We start from the raw sequence: 20,245 nt of genomic DNA, 5'->3' as shown, positions 1-20,245 counted from the left end.
GCCATTTTGTCACCCCCCTCAAGGATGACACCCGGGGCGGGCTGCACCCCTCTCACCCCTCTTCCTACACCCCTGGATGCATCGCAAAACAAAGAGAGTGAACTAAATTAGCACACGCTGATTTATGTGGATAGATGCCAATTTAGAAATAATGACTATAATTTAAATAGAAATGCAATATATAGTGATCAGTTTTATTACAATTGAGGGGCATACAAATTTTGTTAAGGTAGATTTGGATTTTCGAAACAAGAGAATGCCTTCAAATAAATGTCTTCCATAAACAAGGACACATGGCCCTCCTGTTTCAGGTTCTATGCCCACCCTGCTTAATACAAATTCCAGAGGAATCTGGAAAGATGCAAAATACCTCATGTTTCAAGATACCAAAAAGTTTGTTCGTTTTGTCAGTAACTTAATTTGTAGCCACTAGAGAGCATCACAGAGTCACTGAAGCTCCTTTCTAAGAAGTGGGGAAATTATGTTTGGAGAGGAGAAGATGCAGGGAAGGAGGAATCATTTGGATTGGATTTGTACTGCTTCCTACCAATATGCTAGTTTTTATGGGTTTTTAATAAACGGATTTCTAGCTGGGGGGGGGGGAATAGCATTTTCTCTCTCCCTCGTCCCCGGTCCTCATAACGATGCTTCCGAAAAGAAACTAAGTTGGAAATGTTTAATTTTTCATGGGTAGAAATGGACAGTTGTTTCCTTTTGTGTTAAAAAAAACCCTTTGCTAGGAAAAGGGTTAAATTGATAAGTGTACTTTTGATGAGCTTCCTAAGAGGAGCAATGACTCATGGCAGTCCTAAACCTCAGATAGGAGAGCCCTTTGAGATAAGAAGGAGGGCATTTATTGCCAGGGGAACGGGAGGGTTATGACTTTGGTCTTGAAGATACTATCTGAGAATGAGAGAGGAGAGGAAGAGAAGTAGGGAACCTTTGGTCCTACAGATGTTGCTGAATTAAAACTCCCATCATCCCTGACCATTGGCCATGTTTGCTGGGCTGATGGGAGAGTAGATTTGGTGCATTCTCTTCACTGCTATGCTGAAGGCCTTTATCCCTTCGAAGAGTTGGTGTGGTATGCTGGCTATTTATGTGCCATCATTGTCTCTTGGCTTAACCTACCTTATAGTGTTGTTGTGACAATAAAGGGAAGGGATAAAGAAACCGTGATTTCCTGGGAGGGAGGACGCAACACAAATCCAAGAGAAAAGCTTTGCAGAGGAAGTCTTGCAAGATGCTGTGGTTTGATCCTGCAGTTCGCACCTTGCAAACCACCCAAAATGGTCCCAGCCTTGCCGCTCACCTCTTGCAAAGCGCATCCCAGTCCTGGTTCATTTTTTTTCTGGGCAGAGTTGCTTTCCTCTCAAAACAGATTGGAAGATTTCAGTCAGTCTACACACCTTCTCACCAAAAACCTTCCCTAGACTCCCCAAGGGGTGCTTCTTAACTGTAGCCTCACAACACCACTTCTCCTAGCCCAGGACACAAACAAAGAGCACAGTAACAGTTACACAGATTATAACGTGTTTTTTCAATCCGGAAGTGGCTGGGAAGCATGTTTCAACAGGAGGAGGACCCCTCCCAACCAAGGGCTGGCAGAATCTCTTGAGAATGTTTCCCTGCTGTGTTTGCCAAGGAAAGCAGTGGTAAAACAGAGGAAATAGGATACCTTGTGCGTACTGCAGGCACACTGCAGGCTGCAGAATCTTGCTCTCTCACCTAGGCAGCTCAGGCAGGGGGAAACACTGCATTTACAAAGTCTTGAAGATCATACCCAGGAATGGTTTTCGCAGTCTCTCTCCTCCTTTGCTCCTTGGCTACAATCCCACTCCACATCAAAGGTGGGTGGGGTAAGGGAGGCAGACTGCTTTCTCTGCACACACACACACACCCCATCTAGAACAGGGATGGGGAGCCTGTAGGCCTCCATATGTTATCACAGAATTGTGAAGTTGGAACTGACCATGAGGGTCACCTAGTCCAACCCCCTGAACTCACAGCCCTGAGATTAAGAGTCTCATGATCTACCAACTGGATGTAGGCCATCCTAGCTCAGGCTAATGGGAGTTGGGAGTCCAAGAACATCTGGAGAGCCTCAGCTTGGAGAGGAGGGGCAGGATACCTTTCTCCTTCCCTGCTCTCTCCTCTGTCACTTGGCAGTGGCACCTTCAGCTTGGTCAGTGAACTGGGAGAGAAGAGAAGGTCTGGGAGCCTGGAAGAGAATGAGTGCAGGTGCAGGAATCTTCTCTGGCATAGATTGAAATATCAGGTGGGGGGAAAGGGGAGGGCGGTCTTAAGGATCACTTCTTATTTGAGGTAAGTATTACAGTCTCCCAAGATCCAAAAAGAGCCCGTGCATATGGGTGGTTTTTTCCTGCAGGTGTCTTCTACATGCTTCCGATGCAGTGATAGTGTGTTGGTGGTGGGCTGTCCCCACAACATTCTGCTTTATTAGTTGCTCTGAGATGCTTCCACAATGATGCTTGCCACGTTATTGCCCGCTGGGTGGGGCGCTCTTCCACTCTTCCAAGAAATGAATCCAACAAAGCTGAATGTTGGAAAATTCAGGACAGATTAAAGGGAGTCGATTCACCCAGAATATAGTTGAACTATGGAACTCTGTCCCACAGAAGGTAGTGATGGCCACCATTTAGATCGCTTTAAAAAGAGGATGAGACAAATCCATGGAGGACAGGACTATCTATAATCACTGGCCGTGATGGCCATGTTCTCCCTCCACTGTCAGAGGTGTTGTGCCACTGAATACCAGCTTTTTGGGAGACTGCAGTTTCGTTCCTGCCCAGGCTTCCTATAGACATTTGACTGACCACTGGGCGAAGAACAGGATGCTGGACTAGATGAGGCATTGGCCTAATCCAGCTGGCTCTTCTTATGTTCTTAAAAGTGGGACAAAATGCCCCCAATGTAACGTGTGGTATGAAATATGAAGGATTTCAACATGGAGCGATGGGACATGCATAGACTGGAAACAATGCAGAATCCCCAACACTGAAATGCTTGCAGGTGCAAGCTGTTGAAAGTGGGATTGCCTAGAACTGTCCTGAAGCCAGCATGGCATAGTGGCCAGAGTATTGGACCAGGACCAGTACCTCGGAGACCAGGGTTTTAATCCCCACTCAGCCATGAAGTTCACAGGGTAACCATGGGCAAACCACTCCCTCTCAGCACTTCCTACCGCACATGGTTGTTGGGATTAAATGGGGAGGAGGAGAACCATGTATACCACTTTGAGCTCCTTGGTGAAAAAGGTGAGATAGAACAAAAATAAACCAATAGAGGTAGAACAACAAATCAATAAATCACACGCACAAATAATCACAATTGCACAATAAAAAGGACATCTGGCAGGGTCCAGAGTCTAAGCAATGCTTCTGATTATTAGCACCAGATACACCTCCCTGACTGTTCTCTGTAAACCTTTATGGTTTGGGGAAAGAGAGAAATTCCAATCTTTAGGACGGGTGCTTGCCCAGGTTTACAGACTGGGCTGTGTGTCTACCAGAGAAGGGAGGAGAGTGTCCTGGTAGATTTGCTCAGGATTTCTGTTCAACTCATTTTTCAGTTTTAAAGCTGGCCAGGAAGTCTCAAACTATGTACCTCTGTTTGCACAGGTCTGCTCAGCCTGCGCTCTGGTGCCCAATTTAAATGGGAATCTTTAAGAAACGGCTTTGGGGTGGGAGGAAAGAGAGAAGCCAGCGCACGAGAGCATTGCGCTCCCCCCCCCCTCACTTTTTCCTGTAAAGCAAACACCTCGATTCAGTTTTTCCACTTCTGCATTCATTTGGCACCTACCCACTAGGCCAACAGGAGGAGGGCTCAGACAGGAGACGCCTCAGCCATGTTCCTTTTGCAAAGTAGGTGCTGGAAGAGGTGTGTTTACCCAAAGAGAGGGAGGGAGGGAGGGAGGGAGAACACAGGCCATGGGCCAATAACTCTCCACCTCCACCTCCAGCCCCCCACCCTACCCCACCCAAGTCATTCCTCCCCCCCTTCTTTGCTTAGGTTGAAGTTCCCACACCTTCCCCTGTTTCTGGATCTTGTCTCTGCAGGACACACCTGGAGATTAGGGCAGGAGGAAGCCTGCACAACTGGGTTTATGGGAACGACTTGGGCAAGGGAACTCTTGCAATCGTGGCTGCGGCAAAGGCAGAAGTGCAGGGGGGAGAGATTTGGTTCCAAGAAGCAGCTGCTGTACACAGTGGTGGTGCTAGGAGAAGCAGGGGCCTTTTTCACCCAGAGGGCCACACTCCCTTCTGAGCAACATTCCAATCCGTAGCACCACGGAAGGTGGGGAAAGTGGCAAAAGTGAGTGTAGCAATGAATGTGAAAATTAATCCTTCTACAACAGGCAAGTTCCTACAACAGGGGTAGGCAACCTAAGGCTGGGTGCAGTCCAATCGCCTTCTCAATCCAGCCTGCGGATGGTCCGGGAACCAGCATGTTTTTACATGAGTAGAATGTGTGCTTTTATTTAAAATGCATCTCTGGGTTACAGTCGTACCTCGGGTTACATACGCTTTGGGTTGCGTACTTTTCAGGTTACGAACTCCGCTAACCTGGAAGCGCAACCCGAAGCGTGCGCGATTCGCGCATGCGCAGAATCGTTTTCGCGGTCTGCGTATGCGCAGAAGCGATTTTTTTCAGTTGTTTTCAGTTTGCGCATGCTCAGAACGAATTATTCAGGTTACATCCTTTTCGGGTTACGTACTGTAACCCGGAACGAATTATGGACGTAATCTGGGGTACCACTGTATTTGTGGGGCCTGCCTGGTGTTTTTACATGTGTAGAATATGTGCTTTTATTTAAAATGCATCTCTGGGTTATTTGGGCATAGGAATTCATCTTCTTTTCCCCCTAAATATAGTCCGGCCCACTACAATTTCTGAGGGACGGTGGACTGGACCACAGCTGGAAAAGGTTGCTCACCCCCGTCCTACAGACTCTCTGCATGCTAAGCAGATGCTACACCACTGAGCTACAGCCCTTCCCCTTGCCCATTAACTTGGAGCAAAGCTTGCTCCTGACACACTCAGCGACAAGAAAATTGCATCTGTAGGAGTTCTACACAGCCTGGGTGCCAGGAAGTAATGGGGAGGTGCTTTTTTTGGGGGGGGGATATAGAATTGTTCCACTGGGGAGATTTTGCCATTTGTAAGATGGCCTTTACTTCTCAAATGCAAGAACATTTCCCGCCCACCTCAGACAAATGAGGATCTGTAAATAAATGCTGACTCCAAAAGACGGGATTTGATGGCATATTGTTCCAACCTCCTGGCTTCTACAAATGGGGAAGGGAATTCTTGGGGCACTGTGACACAGTCCTTTTCCTTGTGAGAAACGAAGCCTTTATGGTGCTTTAGGAACACATTTTTATTTATAAACTTACAAGTTGAGTGGGAAGGGAGGGGTCAGGAAAGTATCCAGTCAGACAACAACACTAGTCGTTAAAGCAACATAGCGCCTACCTCCCCTGCCAGTGACCCTGTACTTAAGTCGCAAGGAAATATATATGATAGAACCGTAGAGATGCAGAGATTCAAGAGACCCTTGTCCACCCGCCTGCAGTGCAGGAATCTCAGCTAAAACATCCATGGTCGATGGCCACCCAAACTCGGCTTAAAAACCTCGAAAGAAGGAGAGTCCACAACTTCCTGAGGGAGACCGTTCCAATATTGAACATCACTTACTGTCAGAAAGTTCTTCCTGATGTTTAGCCACAATCTCCTTTCCTGCAACTTGAAGCCATTCTCCAGAGCAGGAGAAAAACAAGTTTACTCCGTCTCCCATGTGACAGCCCTTTAGATATTGAAAGATGGCTATCATATCTTCTCTCAGTCTGCTCTTTTCCAGACTAAGCATACCCTTGATCATCTTGGTTGCCCTCCTCGGCATGCATTCCAGCCTCTCGATATCTTTCTTAAATTGAGATGCACAGAACTGGGCATAGTACTCCAGATGTGGTCTGACCAAGGGGGAATAGAGCGGGACTATTACTTCCCTTGATCTGAACACTATACTTGTGTTGATGCAGCCTAGAATAGCATTAGCTGTTTGGGCTGCTGCATCACACTGTTGACTCATGCTGAGCCTAAGTCTTGTAGATCCCTTTCACATGTACTACAGGCAATCCAGGCATCCCCAGTCTTATTTCAGAACCTGACACTTTGTTGTTGTTCAGTTGTGTCCGACTCTTCGTGACCCCATGGACCAGAGCACGCCAGGCACCCCTATCCTCCACTGCCTCACGCAGTTTGGCCAAACTCATGTTAGTAGCTTCGAGAACACTGTCCAACCATCTCATCCTCTGTCGCCCCCTTCTCCTTGTGCCCTCCATCTTTCCCAACATCAGGGTCTTTTCTAGGGAGTCTTCTCTTCTCATGAGGTGGCCAAAGTACTGGAGCCTCAACTTCAGGATCTGTCCTTCCAGTGAGCACTCAGGGCTGATTTCTTTAAGGATGGATAAGTTTGATCTTTTTGCAGTCCATGGGACTCTCAAGAGTCTCCTCCTGACACTTATCCCTATTTAAATTCATTTTGTAATTTTTGGCCCAGTTCTCCAGTCTGTTAAAAGTCATATTGATCCTGATTCTGTCTTCTGCAGTATTAGCTACCCCTCCCAGTTTGGTGTCATCTGCAAATTTGTTGAGCATCCTCTCAATACCTTCATGCAAGTCATTTATAAAGATGTTGAACAACTCCAGACCCAAGTAGTAGTAGTAGTAAATTTTATTACGGCCATTGGCCCATATCAAAACAAAACAGACAAAGCAAACAGAAAATACAATTTGGAGCAACTCGACATAAAACAATAAAAAAACGAGGCAGCAAGTGCTGCAATTTGAACAATATCAATTCTAAACAGTCCTTCAAGAATAACATTTTAACTCAATTTGGTTAATACAGACCCAAGACAGAACCCTATAGCACCCCATTTGTAACATTTTCCCAGAATGACAAAGAATCATTAGTGAGCACCCTTTGGGTCAGTGAACCAGCTATAAATCCACCTAAGTTTTACCAGCCAAAATTTTATCAGCTTTTCTGCAAGAATATCACGGGGGCGTTGTCAAAAGTCTTGTTGAAATCAAGATATACTACATCCATAGCATTTCCCTGATCCACTAAGCTTGTAATTCTAAAAGAAAAAGAAAAAAATAGAGATTTCTCTGGCGTTACTTGTTTTTGAGAAACCTATGCTGGGTCTTAGTAATCACAACAATTTTTCCTAAGTGCTCACAAATTGATTAATTGTCCCCATTGCTGACTACATTCCAGCCACCTATACTCAAGCATTTGGAGTGTGTCCAAAGCTAACAGCCACCAGCTGTCAAGGCTCACTTAAGCAAACAGAGATATCGGGCAAAACAGACACCGCTGGAAGGTGGTGGACTCTCAGTCATTGAAGGTTTTTAAGCAAATGTTGGGTGGCCACCTGTCAATGATTCTTTAGCTGTGATTCCCGTGTTGCAGGTGGTTGTTCTAGATGACCCTTAAGGTCCCTTCCAACTCCACATTTATATTATTCTAAGATTCTATGAAAACATTGTTGGTACAGAAGTACTGTAGCGAGGAGCAGCCTTTTAACGAGGCAATTTGAAGCAGTTTCCAGCTTCCAGCAAGATATTGCCGGAAGTTGCAGCTACTTCTTTTCACTTCTCTGGCAATGCTGTAGGCACCCCGCCACTGCCTGAGAAGCACGGAGAAAAGTAGCAATGGTAGCAGCTTCTGCTGAGATCTTACAAGAGCCCTGTGAGATCTTGCTAGAAGCCAGAAACCACCACACAACCCCAGTAAGTGAGGCTATGGCAGCAGTTGGGCAGCGTCTTCCCATTCCACCTCAGGCACTGAAATGGAATGGGCCACCCCTGCCCATTGCTCAGTGGTAAAGCAAATGCCTGACATGCAGAAGATCCAAGGTTCGATCCCCAGCATCTTCAGGTGGGGCTGAAATCCTGCCTGAAACTCTGGACAGCTGCTGCCAGTCAGTGCAAGCAATACTGCGCTAGCTAGAACAATGGGTCTGACTCAGTATACGGCAGCTTCCTCTGTTCCTAATCACCCTGGAAACCCTGCTGAAGACAGGAGGAGGAAAGGGTCATATCCTGTTGCTGTCAACAAGGTTTATATTATCCCAGTTTCTGTGACCTGTATACATTAGAGAAATCAAGTCAATGTGTATATATTATGTTATCATATTTACATAACTCTGCCTTTGTTGGTCAAGGGGAAGGTTCAAGACTCTGAGGTCCCTGCTTTTGCGCCCAATTCACCAAAGTTCATTTAGCTCCAACCTCCCGTGTTCCTCAGTTTATTGAATTCCCCATCAAAGCCTTAATAGACCCAGAAACTGGAGGCAACTGTTCTCCATGAGAACAGCAGGTTTGAGTAGATGGGCCATTGGCCAGATTCTGCAGAGCTCTTCTTCTTCTTCTTCTGATTGTTTGTGAAGACACTTTGACTGATGGGATTCACGTCTGATGAATGTGCATAGGATCAATTCGCAGAAGCACAATCTTTTAATCAAGATGACATTTGCCATGGCTGTGAACACCCAGTAGGCTAGAGGCTATCCATCATTTCTCAATGCCATCCCCACCCTCCTAGAATCCCAAAGTAGGGATAATTACAGAGGGCTTCCTGGGTGAAATTACTTACAGTGGGGGGTGGGGAGGGGAAGCAACGAGTCTGGTGTTACTTGAAATACCATCAAATTACAAAGGGTAACCATTCTGTGCCCTACTTAGTGTTGTGTTGCCGAGATGATGTACAAGGTGCACTTCGATTCCTTCCTAGGAGCACAGTCTACATATCACCAAGCAACGTATTGGCATTTGGAATGGGGGATAACTCTGAACAGTGGAAGACCTACATTTTGGGAGCCCTGAAGCTTTAATAATAATAATAATTATTATTATTATTATTATTATTATTATTATTTATTTATTTATTTATACCCCGCAACTCAAATTGGGTCTACTAGACCCAAAACGTTTAAGCAATGTGGTTCTGGGGCCCCTCTGGGATTAGGGGCCCTGAGGCTTAAGCTTCCTTAGTTTCATAGCAGATCCACTTCTGCATCTGATTCAGTGTACAATGAAAGGCATCATTCCACAGTTCACGCTTTCCAATACAATATGCAGATCAATTGACGAATATGCTTCAGCGGTTGAACTTCTCTGAATTTTTGTAATGCTGTTCTCCAGTCAAGTCATTTGTACAACTCCCCCCCCCCCACATATTTGTGTGAAGCCTACATAGAAGTGCATGTACTGTATTGGGAAAAGGACAAACAAAAATGTATCATATAAGGGGGAATTGCTTTGCAAAAAATATTAGGCAGAATTGTGCACAAAAATGTGTGTATTAGAAAAAAAATTCATCTTAAAATATTGATGAAATTGCAGAACTTTTAAACTTTTTAAAATCACAAACTAATGTGGAAATCTAGGGAATTAAACCGAAGTCTGCAATAATGAGAAGGAAAGAAACCCAAACTGTCACATTGCAAATCACATGCCACCGGTGTTGATATAGCTCCTTTTGAATTTTTTTATTGACGTTTCCAGATTGCTGTAAACCCAACACAGAGACTGTGGCATCTTAAAGACAGACAGATGTATTGTGTTATAAGCCAGCACATTGTCAAACAAGACTAATCTGAATTCTGTGGCAGCCTCACCCTCTGTATGTTTACTGGGAAGCAAGGCCCTCTTGTGCTCACTTCCTCCTAGGCAAATGAGAATAGGATTTTACCCCAAAAGGCCTATCCTGCAAGTGGCTGTTTAGATGTTATGTCCCATGGAATCCAATGGGACTCGCTTCAAAGGAAATGTATGCAGGATCGCAACCCACCCAATCTTTTGCTGGGTTACATATCCGGATGCTTGCTGTAGAAAAAACCACGTGTGGTATCCAGCCAAGTTCTACTGAAATTTCACTGGGTCTACTCTGAGTAGGGCTAACATTGGCCACAGCCTTGAGGCTGCAATTCCAGGCATGCTTTCCAGAGTTTGTTGTTCAGTCGTTCAGTCGTGTCCGACTCTTCGTGACCCCATGGACCAGAGCACGCCAGGCACCCCTATCCTGCACTGCCTCCTGCAGTTTGGCCAAACTCATGCCAGTCGCTTCGAGAACACTGTCCAACCATCTCATCTTCTGTCGTCCCCTTCTCCTTGTGCCCTCCATCTTTCCCAACATCAGGGTCTTTTCCAGGGAGTCTTCTCTTCTCATGAAGTGGCCATTCAACTAAGTGGGATGTGCTTCTGTTAAGCAACGATCCTATGCGTGCTTACTTGGGAGGGAGTCCTATCAATCTCAGGAGGACATACTTGCAAGTACAGATGCCTAGGATCAGGTAGGCAAGCTTACCTGGAAGTAAATGCCACTAGCCTCAAAGATCCAGTTAGTGGTAGGTAGCCGTGTTGGTCTGCCATAGTCAAAACAAAATGAAAACTAAATTTTTTTTAAAAAAAATCCTTCCAGTAGCACCTTAGAGACCAACTAAGTTTGTTCTTGGTATGAGCTTTCGTGTGCATGCACACTTCTTCAGATACACTGAAAGAGACTTTCTTCTGAGTGAACATGCTCTTTTAAAGCTGTCCAAGTTGATGGCCATGGCTGCCTCTTGTGGGAGTGAGTTCCAAGGTTAATTAACCACTGTAAAGAAATGCCTTCTTTCGTCTGTCCTCAATCTTCCAATGTTCAGTTTCACTGGATGTCCACAAGTTCTAGTGTTACACAGCAGAAAAACTTCTCCCTATCAACTTTCTCTGCACTGTGCATAATTTTATTATACAACCACATCATGTTCCATCTTACTCTCCTTTTTCTCTAAACTAAAAACCCCCCAAACATGATAACCTTTCCTTACAGGGAACATAGGAAGTTTGCCTTACTGGCCATAACTTTGGCCCAGTGACGGAGCTTCATGCACCGGGGGCGGGAAGCAGGCAGGGGTGTGGCATGGCGCACGTTCTGGGGGCAGGACGTGCAGCGCGGGGGGGGGGGGGAGCCGAGATGGAACCCTACCGGGATCGCGCTGCCCGGGGCACACCGCCCCCTACGCCCCGCCCTTCCTACGCCAGTGCTTTGGCCTATCCAGCTCAATACTGCCAACACTGACTGGCAACGGCTCTCCAGTCTTAAGCAACCTCCAAAAGGATCATGCAGTAAGATGAACTAATTATATAAATAAAAATTAAATATTAATAATACCAAATAGTGGCAGAGTGCAGGTAGTTTTAAAATCAAATTTAATTGCTAATACAGCAAGCCTGCAGCCTACACACATTTATCTTGTGCACACTCAGCTTTGTGTGCTTGGCAAAAAAATTTTTTTTTAAATGGGGGGGGCAGAATGGGGGCTGATGTCTAGGGGAAAAAAGTCTTTCGCAATCCCACTCGCCATTGTGCCCCATGTGCTTTGACTGTATGCAATTTTGGCTTTGCGCACGATCCCCAGAATGTAACCCCATGTAAGTTGCAGTTCTTACTGTATTAATAGTGGCACAGCGGAAATCGGTTTAAAATAAAACTTAAATAAGAATACTATTTAGTTTAATAAATGTGCATAGTGCCGTTCGTCCAAAGGCCACATTGTGTTTTACGAATAGCGAATGCTAAATAGTGGCACAATTAAATAGTGGCACAGTGCAGCAAGTTTTTTTAAAAACAAAAGTTAAATAATAATAATAATAATAATAATGGGAGTGGAACACCGGAAACAGTTTTTAAATTTTATTTATTTTAAGTAAAAAGAGAGAGAGAGAGAGAGAGAGAGAGAGAGAGAAATCAAGACAACCACACCTCTTACACGCACGCACGTACAATTCTTTCTTCTCTCGTCGCCTGCCTGTCTGCAAGGGAGCGCAAGAAATAATAAGCAGGAGGCGGAGAAGAAAGGGGGCGGCGTTGAAGGCAAAAGGCGTGTCCCGGGGAAGGGAGAGCCTGGGAGTTGTAGGCGAGTTGTGCGCGAGGCAAGGCCAGCTGGGACCAAACCGCGTCCGCCTATTCCTCGCTTGCTCATGGAGTGGGTTTCCTGGCGGGGCACGTCTTCGTTTTCCTCTCCTCTTAGCCTTTAGCCGGGGCTTGGCTTTTCTCCAGCGGCTGCTTCTTCCTTATCCTCTTCGTCCTCTCCTTGCGTCTCGAGCTCTCCTTCTCCGCCATGGGGGACGTGATCTCGGCACACCTGGACGACAGCAGGCGGCAGTTCATCACAGGTGAGGCGTCTTTGGTTCTCGGCGCTGGCCGGCCGAGCATGTTGTCGGCTGCAAAACAACAACCCCTGGAAGTCTGAATTGCTCCTTATTATTATTACTTTGTTGTCGCATCCAAATGCTAGCCCTCCTCGGAGTAGACATATTGGCACGACTAAGGAAACCGTGCCTCTCCTTTTTCACTGGATTCACTCAGAGTAAGGCTAGCGTTGGATACGACCGCCGTGTAGCTTGGCGATGGGGAGGGGGAATCAAAACCCCAAAACGAAGGATCAGCTCCAGCTGAGTTCTCCTCGAGAGTCATAGGAGTCAACTCCTAGGAGCCGAGGGGTCTTTGACTTCCCCAATAAAATATATGAGCCCCCCCCCTCCTAAAGTTGATGGGCATTGCTATTCAAATTGTGTGTGTGCACCGCGTCATGTGATCGATTATGCGGGGTTGGGCTTACCTGCCCCCCCTATTTTATTCAAGTTGGCAGGCACCCCTGCTCAGAGTAGACCCCGTTGAAGTGAATGTGCCTGAATTAGTCGTGTCTTTATTTCAGCGGGTCTGTTCTGACCGCCACTAACTTTGGACGCAACACAGTTTGAGGGTTGTCACTGATGCTCCCCTTACTCGGAGTAGACCCCTTGAAATTGGTGGGCATGGCTGACTTAGGTTCATTTATTTCACTGGGTCTATTCCGAGGAGAACTTGGTTGGATACAACTTCGAGTCCCCCCCCTCCCCATGCATTTTTAGGCGTGGTGGGGGCTGATTTTGTTTTTTGTGTGCAGGGGAGACTGCCTCCCCATGGAAATAATAGTAAGCTAGGTTGAGTATTTCACACCATTCTGGCTACTGCAAAGTATGATATAATGTGAATTTCACTTGAGATTGTTTTAGGGAGAGGTGTTAACCGTCTAGCTGAAAAGAAAGTTTTCGGCGAGGGAGGGGTTGTGGGGGACGAGTTGATCTTGGTATTATTTTAATGGCTTTTTGCGGGGGGAGGGGCTACCTACCTATGCAAATGATTGCATTAGTGTACTGAATATTGCACACTACTCTGGTTCGATATAAGGTGACATTATGAGAGATGTTTTTGGAGTGTGTGTGTGTGTGTGTGTGTTAGAAATCTGAGGGACGTAAGAAGTGGGGAAACTCCTGGCTGAATTTTTTTTCAGCCTTCGTACTATCGGAGTCTGATTCCGCCCCCCCCCAACACACACACCCCATTACTTTTTCCCCCTTCTCCACGTTGCAAGTCCTTTGCTTCAATCTCTCCGTCTCCCTTCCCCGCTCTGCCTTTGGAGGGGGGGGCGGCGGGTGAAAGGAGGTACCGCCTCTTTTTAAGAAGCAAGTCTGTGCAAAGGCTTGTTTGGTTTACCTAATCTGATGAAGGGGAGAGTTTAAGGAGGATGGTTTTGGGGTGTTTTTTTTTTGCCGCTGAAGAAGCTACAGAGGACGAATTGTCCTTCCTTTCCTCAGTCAACGAAGAAACTGGCACTCAGCTCCTAAAGACCAGCTTCTTTACTTGAGAATATTTATACGGTGATGTTACAAGTATTTATACAGAGATTTGTGAGAAAACCAAATAGGTCTCCGTCACAAGGAGCCTACAGATAGTGGGGGAAAGTATGAATATGCCTGTTAAATCAGGATGGTAGTAAAAGGATGATGATATCCTATTCTTTCCTCCAAGGAGTTCTTGGTAAAATATGTGATATTCAACTGCACGTGTCTATTAACCTCATGGCAGTGCTGAAATTTAGTTCTGACTGAGTGACCTAAGAGCTCCAACTCAAGATCCACTGCCAACTATGTCTCCCTTTTCCCCCAGGCAGGAATGTTATCACACATACTTTGCACTTTGGGAATGAGGATAATGGGGATTTCTGAAAAAAGGTGGTTTTTGAAGAGGGAAGGTGAACAGGAAGGAAGAAAGGTGTCATTTAATGTGACACATTCCCCCCCCCCCCAATTTTCTTAAGTAAGGGCTTTTTTGGAGGGGTGAAGCAGGTCTAAGCTATTACAAATGGCCTAAAAGGTAAAGGTACCCCCAACCGTTAGGTCCAGTCGTGGACAACTCTGGGGTTGCAGTGCTCATCTCGCTTTACTGGCCGAGGGAGCCGGCGTACAGCATGACAAAGCCGCTTCTGGCGAACCAGAGCAGCACACGGAAACGCCGTTTACCTTCCTGCCGGAGCGGTACCTATTTATCTACTTGCACTTTGACGTGCTTTCAAACTGCTAGGTGGGCAGGAGCAGGGACCGAGCAACAGGAGCTCACCCCCATCGCGGGGATTCGAACCGCCGACCTTCTGATTGGCAAGCCCTAGGCTCTGTGGTTTAACCCACAGCACCGGATGAGCTTTTCTCCCAATGCATTGAAGGTCAAGTGATGGGCAAGGTGTCACCTGATGGATTTCTGCCTCTTAATGGTGCCAAGGGTACACAATCTTGAAGTAAGAAGGGGATGCCTTTTGTTTTGAATGTGTTCTTGTGGGGGAATGGGGAGTAAAATGTGTGTTTCGGTGCTGTGGTTGTAAAATTAGGGAGTGGCAGGACTGAGGAACGGTGCACAGCAGAAGGGGGTGCGTCTTTGCTGCTTTTGTGCACATAGAGCAGAAAGTGGCAATAAACTCAAGAAACTATGTGAATAAAGTGCTACAAACCCCTAGGACGGTTTGCTTACAAGGTGCTTAGGATCACTGCTTGAAGCCCCCTATTTTCAATTTTATTTGAACCATTTCTTATCCACACTTCCACCAAAACCATACAAGTTCCCAGAGTGGCTTCAGATATATTCTCCATGAAAAATCTTGGGTATCCAAAACTTTGCATCTGGCACTTTAGTCTCTTTCACTTGCCGCCTACCCCTTTCAGCCTACCTTCCTTAATGCTCAGGGGTTGGTGGAATAAATATGTAATAATCCTTTGAGGACTAGATCATGTTTTCAGACAGTGTTCAGATAGGCTTAATCTTGGACTAGGATTAGTTGGGGGACCTCTCCTGAATTATTACGACTGAGCTCTGGAGACAGATAAAAGTAATGAGTGATGGTTCCCTGAGCATCTGCAGAGGACCTTTCCCACTTCTCTTTATCCATCTGCCATTTCTTTTAAGCCAAAGGATTTCTTTTTGAGGAGTAAGAAATTGACATGATTCTCAGTAGACTCAGCCTGTAGGCGTGCTGGCAGGGGGTTTCTCTTCATTTGATGCATAGGGATCAATAAGTAATGTTTTCTTTTCTGGAATTCTGGTTTGGCTACTTATCCCAAATCTCCCCCCAACAAACTATGGAAGGCATACATGGAGTGTGGTCTCCCCCCCCCCCAAAAAAAATATCCTCCCAGCAACCCTGCAAGGTAGGTCAGATACAGACTGGCCCGTTAAACATTGTGGAAGTCCTGGATTGTGCCTTCTCGGTCTAGACTCTCTTGGCACACAGCATTGCCAGTTTAAATTTACTTTTCATAGTCTGGCCTGTAGGGCTGTTGGCAAAAGCAGACTCTCCCCCTCTCCCTCCCTCCTCCCACAAGGCATAGGGTAACAGGATGTATGGCTCCTTGTTGGAAAGGCAATTTCCCTCCTGCTTTCCCTCCTGCTGCTGCCTTTGGGAGCAGACTGTGTTGCAGTCAGACTTCGTGACAATTGCTCTTTTGCCCTTGGAAGCAAAGGGCCTGATTATAGTCTGGGAAAACTGGGTGGGAGGCTCTGCTAATTGCTGCCTGCGGAGGCTTGGTGGTTCCCTAATAAAGGGTGAAGAGGAGAGAGAGGTCAGGCATCAGTTGAGGCGCACTCTCTCTCTCTCTCTCCTGACTCCCCCACCCCCCACTAACTGACAAGCCAGCAGCCTGCATCTTCCAACCTGGCAAATTCTCCCTTTTGACCTCTTGCCTTTCTAAGCTTCACTTCCAGCTTTTACAGTTGTGCGTCAGGGGTGTGTGTGTGTGTGTGATCATCATGCCCAGTGGTGCTTGGATAATGACTGGTTGTGGGGGGTGTAAAGGAAAAGGGACCCCTGACCATTAGGTCCAGTCGCGGACGACTCTGGGGTTGCGGCGCTCATCTCGCTTTACTGTCCGAGGGAGCCGGCGTACAGCTTCCGGATCATGTGTACAGCATGACAAAGCCGCTTCTGGCGAACCAGAGCAGCGCACAGAAACGCCGTTTACCTTCCCGCCGGAGCGGTACCTATTTATCTACTTGCACTTTGACGTGCTTTCAAACTGCTAGGTCCTGAACAACGGGAGCTCGCCCCATCGTGGGGATTTGAACCGCCGACCTTCTGATAGGCAAGCCCTTGGCTCAGTGGTTTAACCCATAGTGCCACCCGCGGGTGTAGGGTGTCCTTAATGGAAACCTACAACAACATCTCCACACACAAACTAACTCCTCCCTCAGTTATAGCCAAATTATTCTTGCTATCTTTTCTATGTATATGATTCAAGTCACAGCCTTTATTATTATTATTAAAAAAAACATTTTTACTGGAGACGTAGCAAAGCATATAAGTGGAATATTTATAATTGCTCTACAATAAACAGCAGTAATACTTTTGAGAGAAAAGAATCTTCTTGTATTTATTTATTTATTTCAGGGCCATGATTTCTATACCTGATGCAAACTGTGACACGAGGAGGGGATGGATTGAATCTCCATAGCTGCTATTTGCCTGCCTGTCCCACCCCCCGAATGCATCTCATTGCTAATTTAATGAGTAATGTCATAATCTAACTTGGTTCTAAAAGAAGTGCAGTTCATAAATACAGTCCAACCAGTCATGCTTCCCCCAACCCACCCATAGTACTGTGAAAATTGTAGCTGAAAGTTAAGGGAGCTAAACTCCCTGTTTCCAGCTCCCCACCCATCCAGCTGTGTACACACCGCACATTTAAAGCATCCTGGGCACTGGAGTTCACCCCAAAGGCTACAATTCCCAGAACCCTCAACCACGCTACAGTTCCCAAGATTCTTTGAGGGAGGTCATATGCTTTAAATGAGATTTAAACCAATGGTTTGTAGGCAGGCGCACATTGTGATTTGAACACAGTTCAGGCCCTTTAAGGCTCCTTGGTTCCCTACGCCATCTTCCACATGGCTATTTATGGCTATAGCCACATGGCTATTTATGGCTATTTCCACATGGCTCGTGGCTATTTATTGTACTGATACTTCCAATAAATAATAATACCAGTTGCTGGGAACAAAATGCTGCCCTCCGTGAGTTGTTGGCCTGATCCAACAGGTTCTTCTTTTGAATGACATAGAAGCTATAGATAATCAGCTATTGAAAAGCGAAAGGGCTGATCCTGTGGCAGGATGGTGCTTATGTAGCTTTTTCCATATCTGCCTTACATTTCACTGTATATTTTGGAAAGTTCTTTGTTTGCTCTGCATTTGGACACCTCTTCAGATACCACCATCAAAATTTAGCCCAAGTTTGAGGTCAAGGAGCAGGTTTTCGCCTGTGTCTGGGTGACATTTTGAATCGAGATGGTGGACTGACTAGCAGATTTTACCCACTGATTTCAAAACTGCATAGATTTTTGTTTGTTTGTTAGAATTCTCAAGTGGTGCCTTGTACGAAACTCCCGCTATATTTTATTTTAGAGCATGCTTTGTTTGGTGGTGATGGGGGATTGTGCCATTGTGCCAAAGCAAATGTCTGAAGCCGCTATATTTGATGTTCTGTGATAATGTTTTTAGTGTTGTACACCACCCCGGGATCTTTTGATAAAGAGCAGTACAGTACTGTATATAAACTGAAATAATAATAATAATAATAATAATAATAATAATAATAATAATAATAATATGTTAATCATTTTTAGGGCACAATTTCCAATGTTGCAAAAGCGGGGGAAGAATCTTTATCATCTACTTTTAAAACGTGGATTGTGGTGAATGGTTTGCTATAAAATTCAAGTGAAGATGGTATGTGTGTGTGTGTGTATCTGTATCTGTCTTATAGGGAACTTAGCCTTATATCCTGTCAAATTCTGTGTCCATCAAGCTAAAGACGCTGCTGATGTGGTGTCTTCCAGAGTTTGTTGGACTACAGTTCCAGCCAGCCCCAGCCAGCATGGTCAATGGTCAGGCCTGATGGGAATCACAAACAACAGCATCTGGAAAACACCATTTTGGTGATCCATGGTTTAACCTAGTGCTGGCTGTTCTGACCGGCATGTGCTCTCCAGGGTATCAGAGGTTTTCTCCATCGTCTGCCACCTAATACTTTTTTAAGTGGAGATGCCAGGATTGAACTTGGGACCTTCTGCATACAAAGCAGGGGCTCTACAACTGAGCCACAGCCCTTCTCCAACATGGGAATCTTCCCTATACTGAGTCAGACCATTGCTCCCTCTATCTCAGTGTTGTCCATGCTCACTGGCTCTCCATGATTTCAGACAAGGGGCACTCTTAGCCTTACTTGGAGGTGTCAGGGATTAAACCTAAGACCCTTTTGCAGGGAAAACAGGTGCTCTGCTGCTCAGTTGTGCACCTTCCGCAAATGACTCCGGAGTGCCTGGGAATTTCCAACTAGAAATCTCCTTGTTTCCACCACCCCTTGGAAACTTCATGTTTCTGAAGTGCTGGTTGACATATCTCTGAGCATGTTTAAAGCAATTATCTGCATGGCATTGAAGCCTAGGCCACCTGTGGCAGGAGCAGTCCTCTTCATTAAGTATTTCATCTGCTGAGCACCTGATGTGCTGCAGCTGAGCCAAGTACCGAAATGTTGCCCAATGATGACTCAAGCTCCTTTGTGACTGAATGGAATAGATGAGTAGGCCTTTTAGTGGGAAACGGCTGGCTGTTCAGTCCTTCCCCCTTGCAGAACCGTGAATCACACTGGGCTTCACTTCTGTGGCAGCTAGACACCTCATAGGACTAACTTTGCTGGTGTTGGTGAACTTGGTTGGGGTATCTCCAGACATCCTTTGCATTGTGCATTCACAGCTATTTGTGCCTGTGTAGTTATATGTAATTGTGCTTTCAATACTGTTTGTACCCGCAAAACCTTTGTGGTACCCACACTTAATTCATTTCTACTCTACAGCTTCCAGCTGAACTCCTGTAATTTCTCATACCACAAATGTTTCAGGGTGTTGTACTTTTGCCCCACGTTTGTTGCATTGCAGTGCAGGACAGCAATAATACAATAACAATGGGTAGCATTACAGGACAACTAATAATTAAATTTAGATCCTGCCCCTCTTCTCAAAGCGGCAGACATGAAAGTGATAACTTAGTAAAAGCGTCTTGAAAACAATTCCAATACAGACGCAAGTGGGAAAGATTGCTACTTAAAAGAATTCAGTAGGCACCAAAAAGACAAGAGATGGCATAGAATCATAGAATCTTAGAGTTGGAAGGGACCCCAAGGGTCATCTAGTCCAACCCCCTGCAATGCAGGAATCTTAGCTGAAGCATCCATGACAGATGGCCATCCAACCTCCGCTTAAAAACCTCTAAGGAAGGAGAGTTCACAACCTCCTGAGGGAGTCTGTTCAACTTACTGTCAGAAAGTTTTTCAAAATGTTTAGTCGGAACCTCGTTTCTTGCAACTTCTTGAAGCCGTTGGTTTGAGTCCTACCCTCAAGAGCAGGAGAGAACAAACATGCTCCCTCCTCCATATGACAGCCCTTGAGATATTTGAAGATGGCTGTCATATATCCTCTCAGTCTCATCTTTCCCAGGCTAAACATACCCAACTCCTTCCACCGTTCCTCATAAGACTTGGTGTGCAGACCCTTGATCATCTTTGTTGCCCTCCTCTGCACACGTTCCAGCTTGTCAACATCCTTCTTAAATTGTGGTGCCCAGAATTGGACACAGTTATTCCAGGTGTAGTCTGACGAAGGCAGAATAGAGTGGGACTATTACTTCCCATGAACTTCTGTTCATGCAGCCTAGAATTAAACCAACTTTTTTGTGTGCTGCTTCATCACACTGTTGACCCATGTTAAGTGAGTGAGAATTTCATCCCTGGTCCGACACTCTAACCACTAT

General features: G+C 45.8%; 1 protein-coding gene across 1 annotated transcript in view; it reads left to right on the top strand.

Moving 5' to 3' along the window:
- The first annotated feature begins 11,959 nt into the window (after positions 1-11,959).
- Positions 11,960-20,245, top strand: part of NIBAN2 (niban apoptosis regulator 2) — a 94,807-nt gene continuing 86,521 nt past the window's right edge. The window contains exon 1 of the mRNA XM_033137502.1: positions 11,960-12,249. Within this exon, the coding sequence (XP_032993393.1) occupies positions 12,195-12,249 (55 nt within the window). The 5' untranslated portion in view covers positions 11,960-12,194. The remainder of the gene's footprint in view (positions 12,250-20,245) is intronic.

The sequence above is a fragment of the Lacerta agilis genome, chromosome Z (assembly GCF_009819535.1).
Source record: "Lacerta agilis isolate rLacAgi1 chromosome Z, rLacAgi1.pri, whole genome shotgun sequence".
In the NCBI taxonomy this organism is placed as follows: Eukaryota; Metazoa; Chordata; class Lepidosauria; order Squamata; family Lacertidae; genus Lacerta; species Lacerta agilis.
The sequence above is the reverse complement of the archived record's forward strand: the minus strand, read 5'-3'. Positions and strand labels throughout refer to the sequence as shown.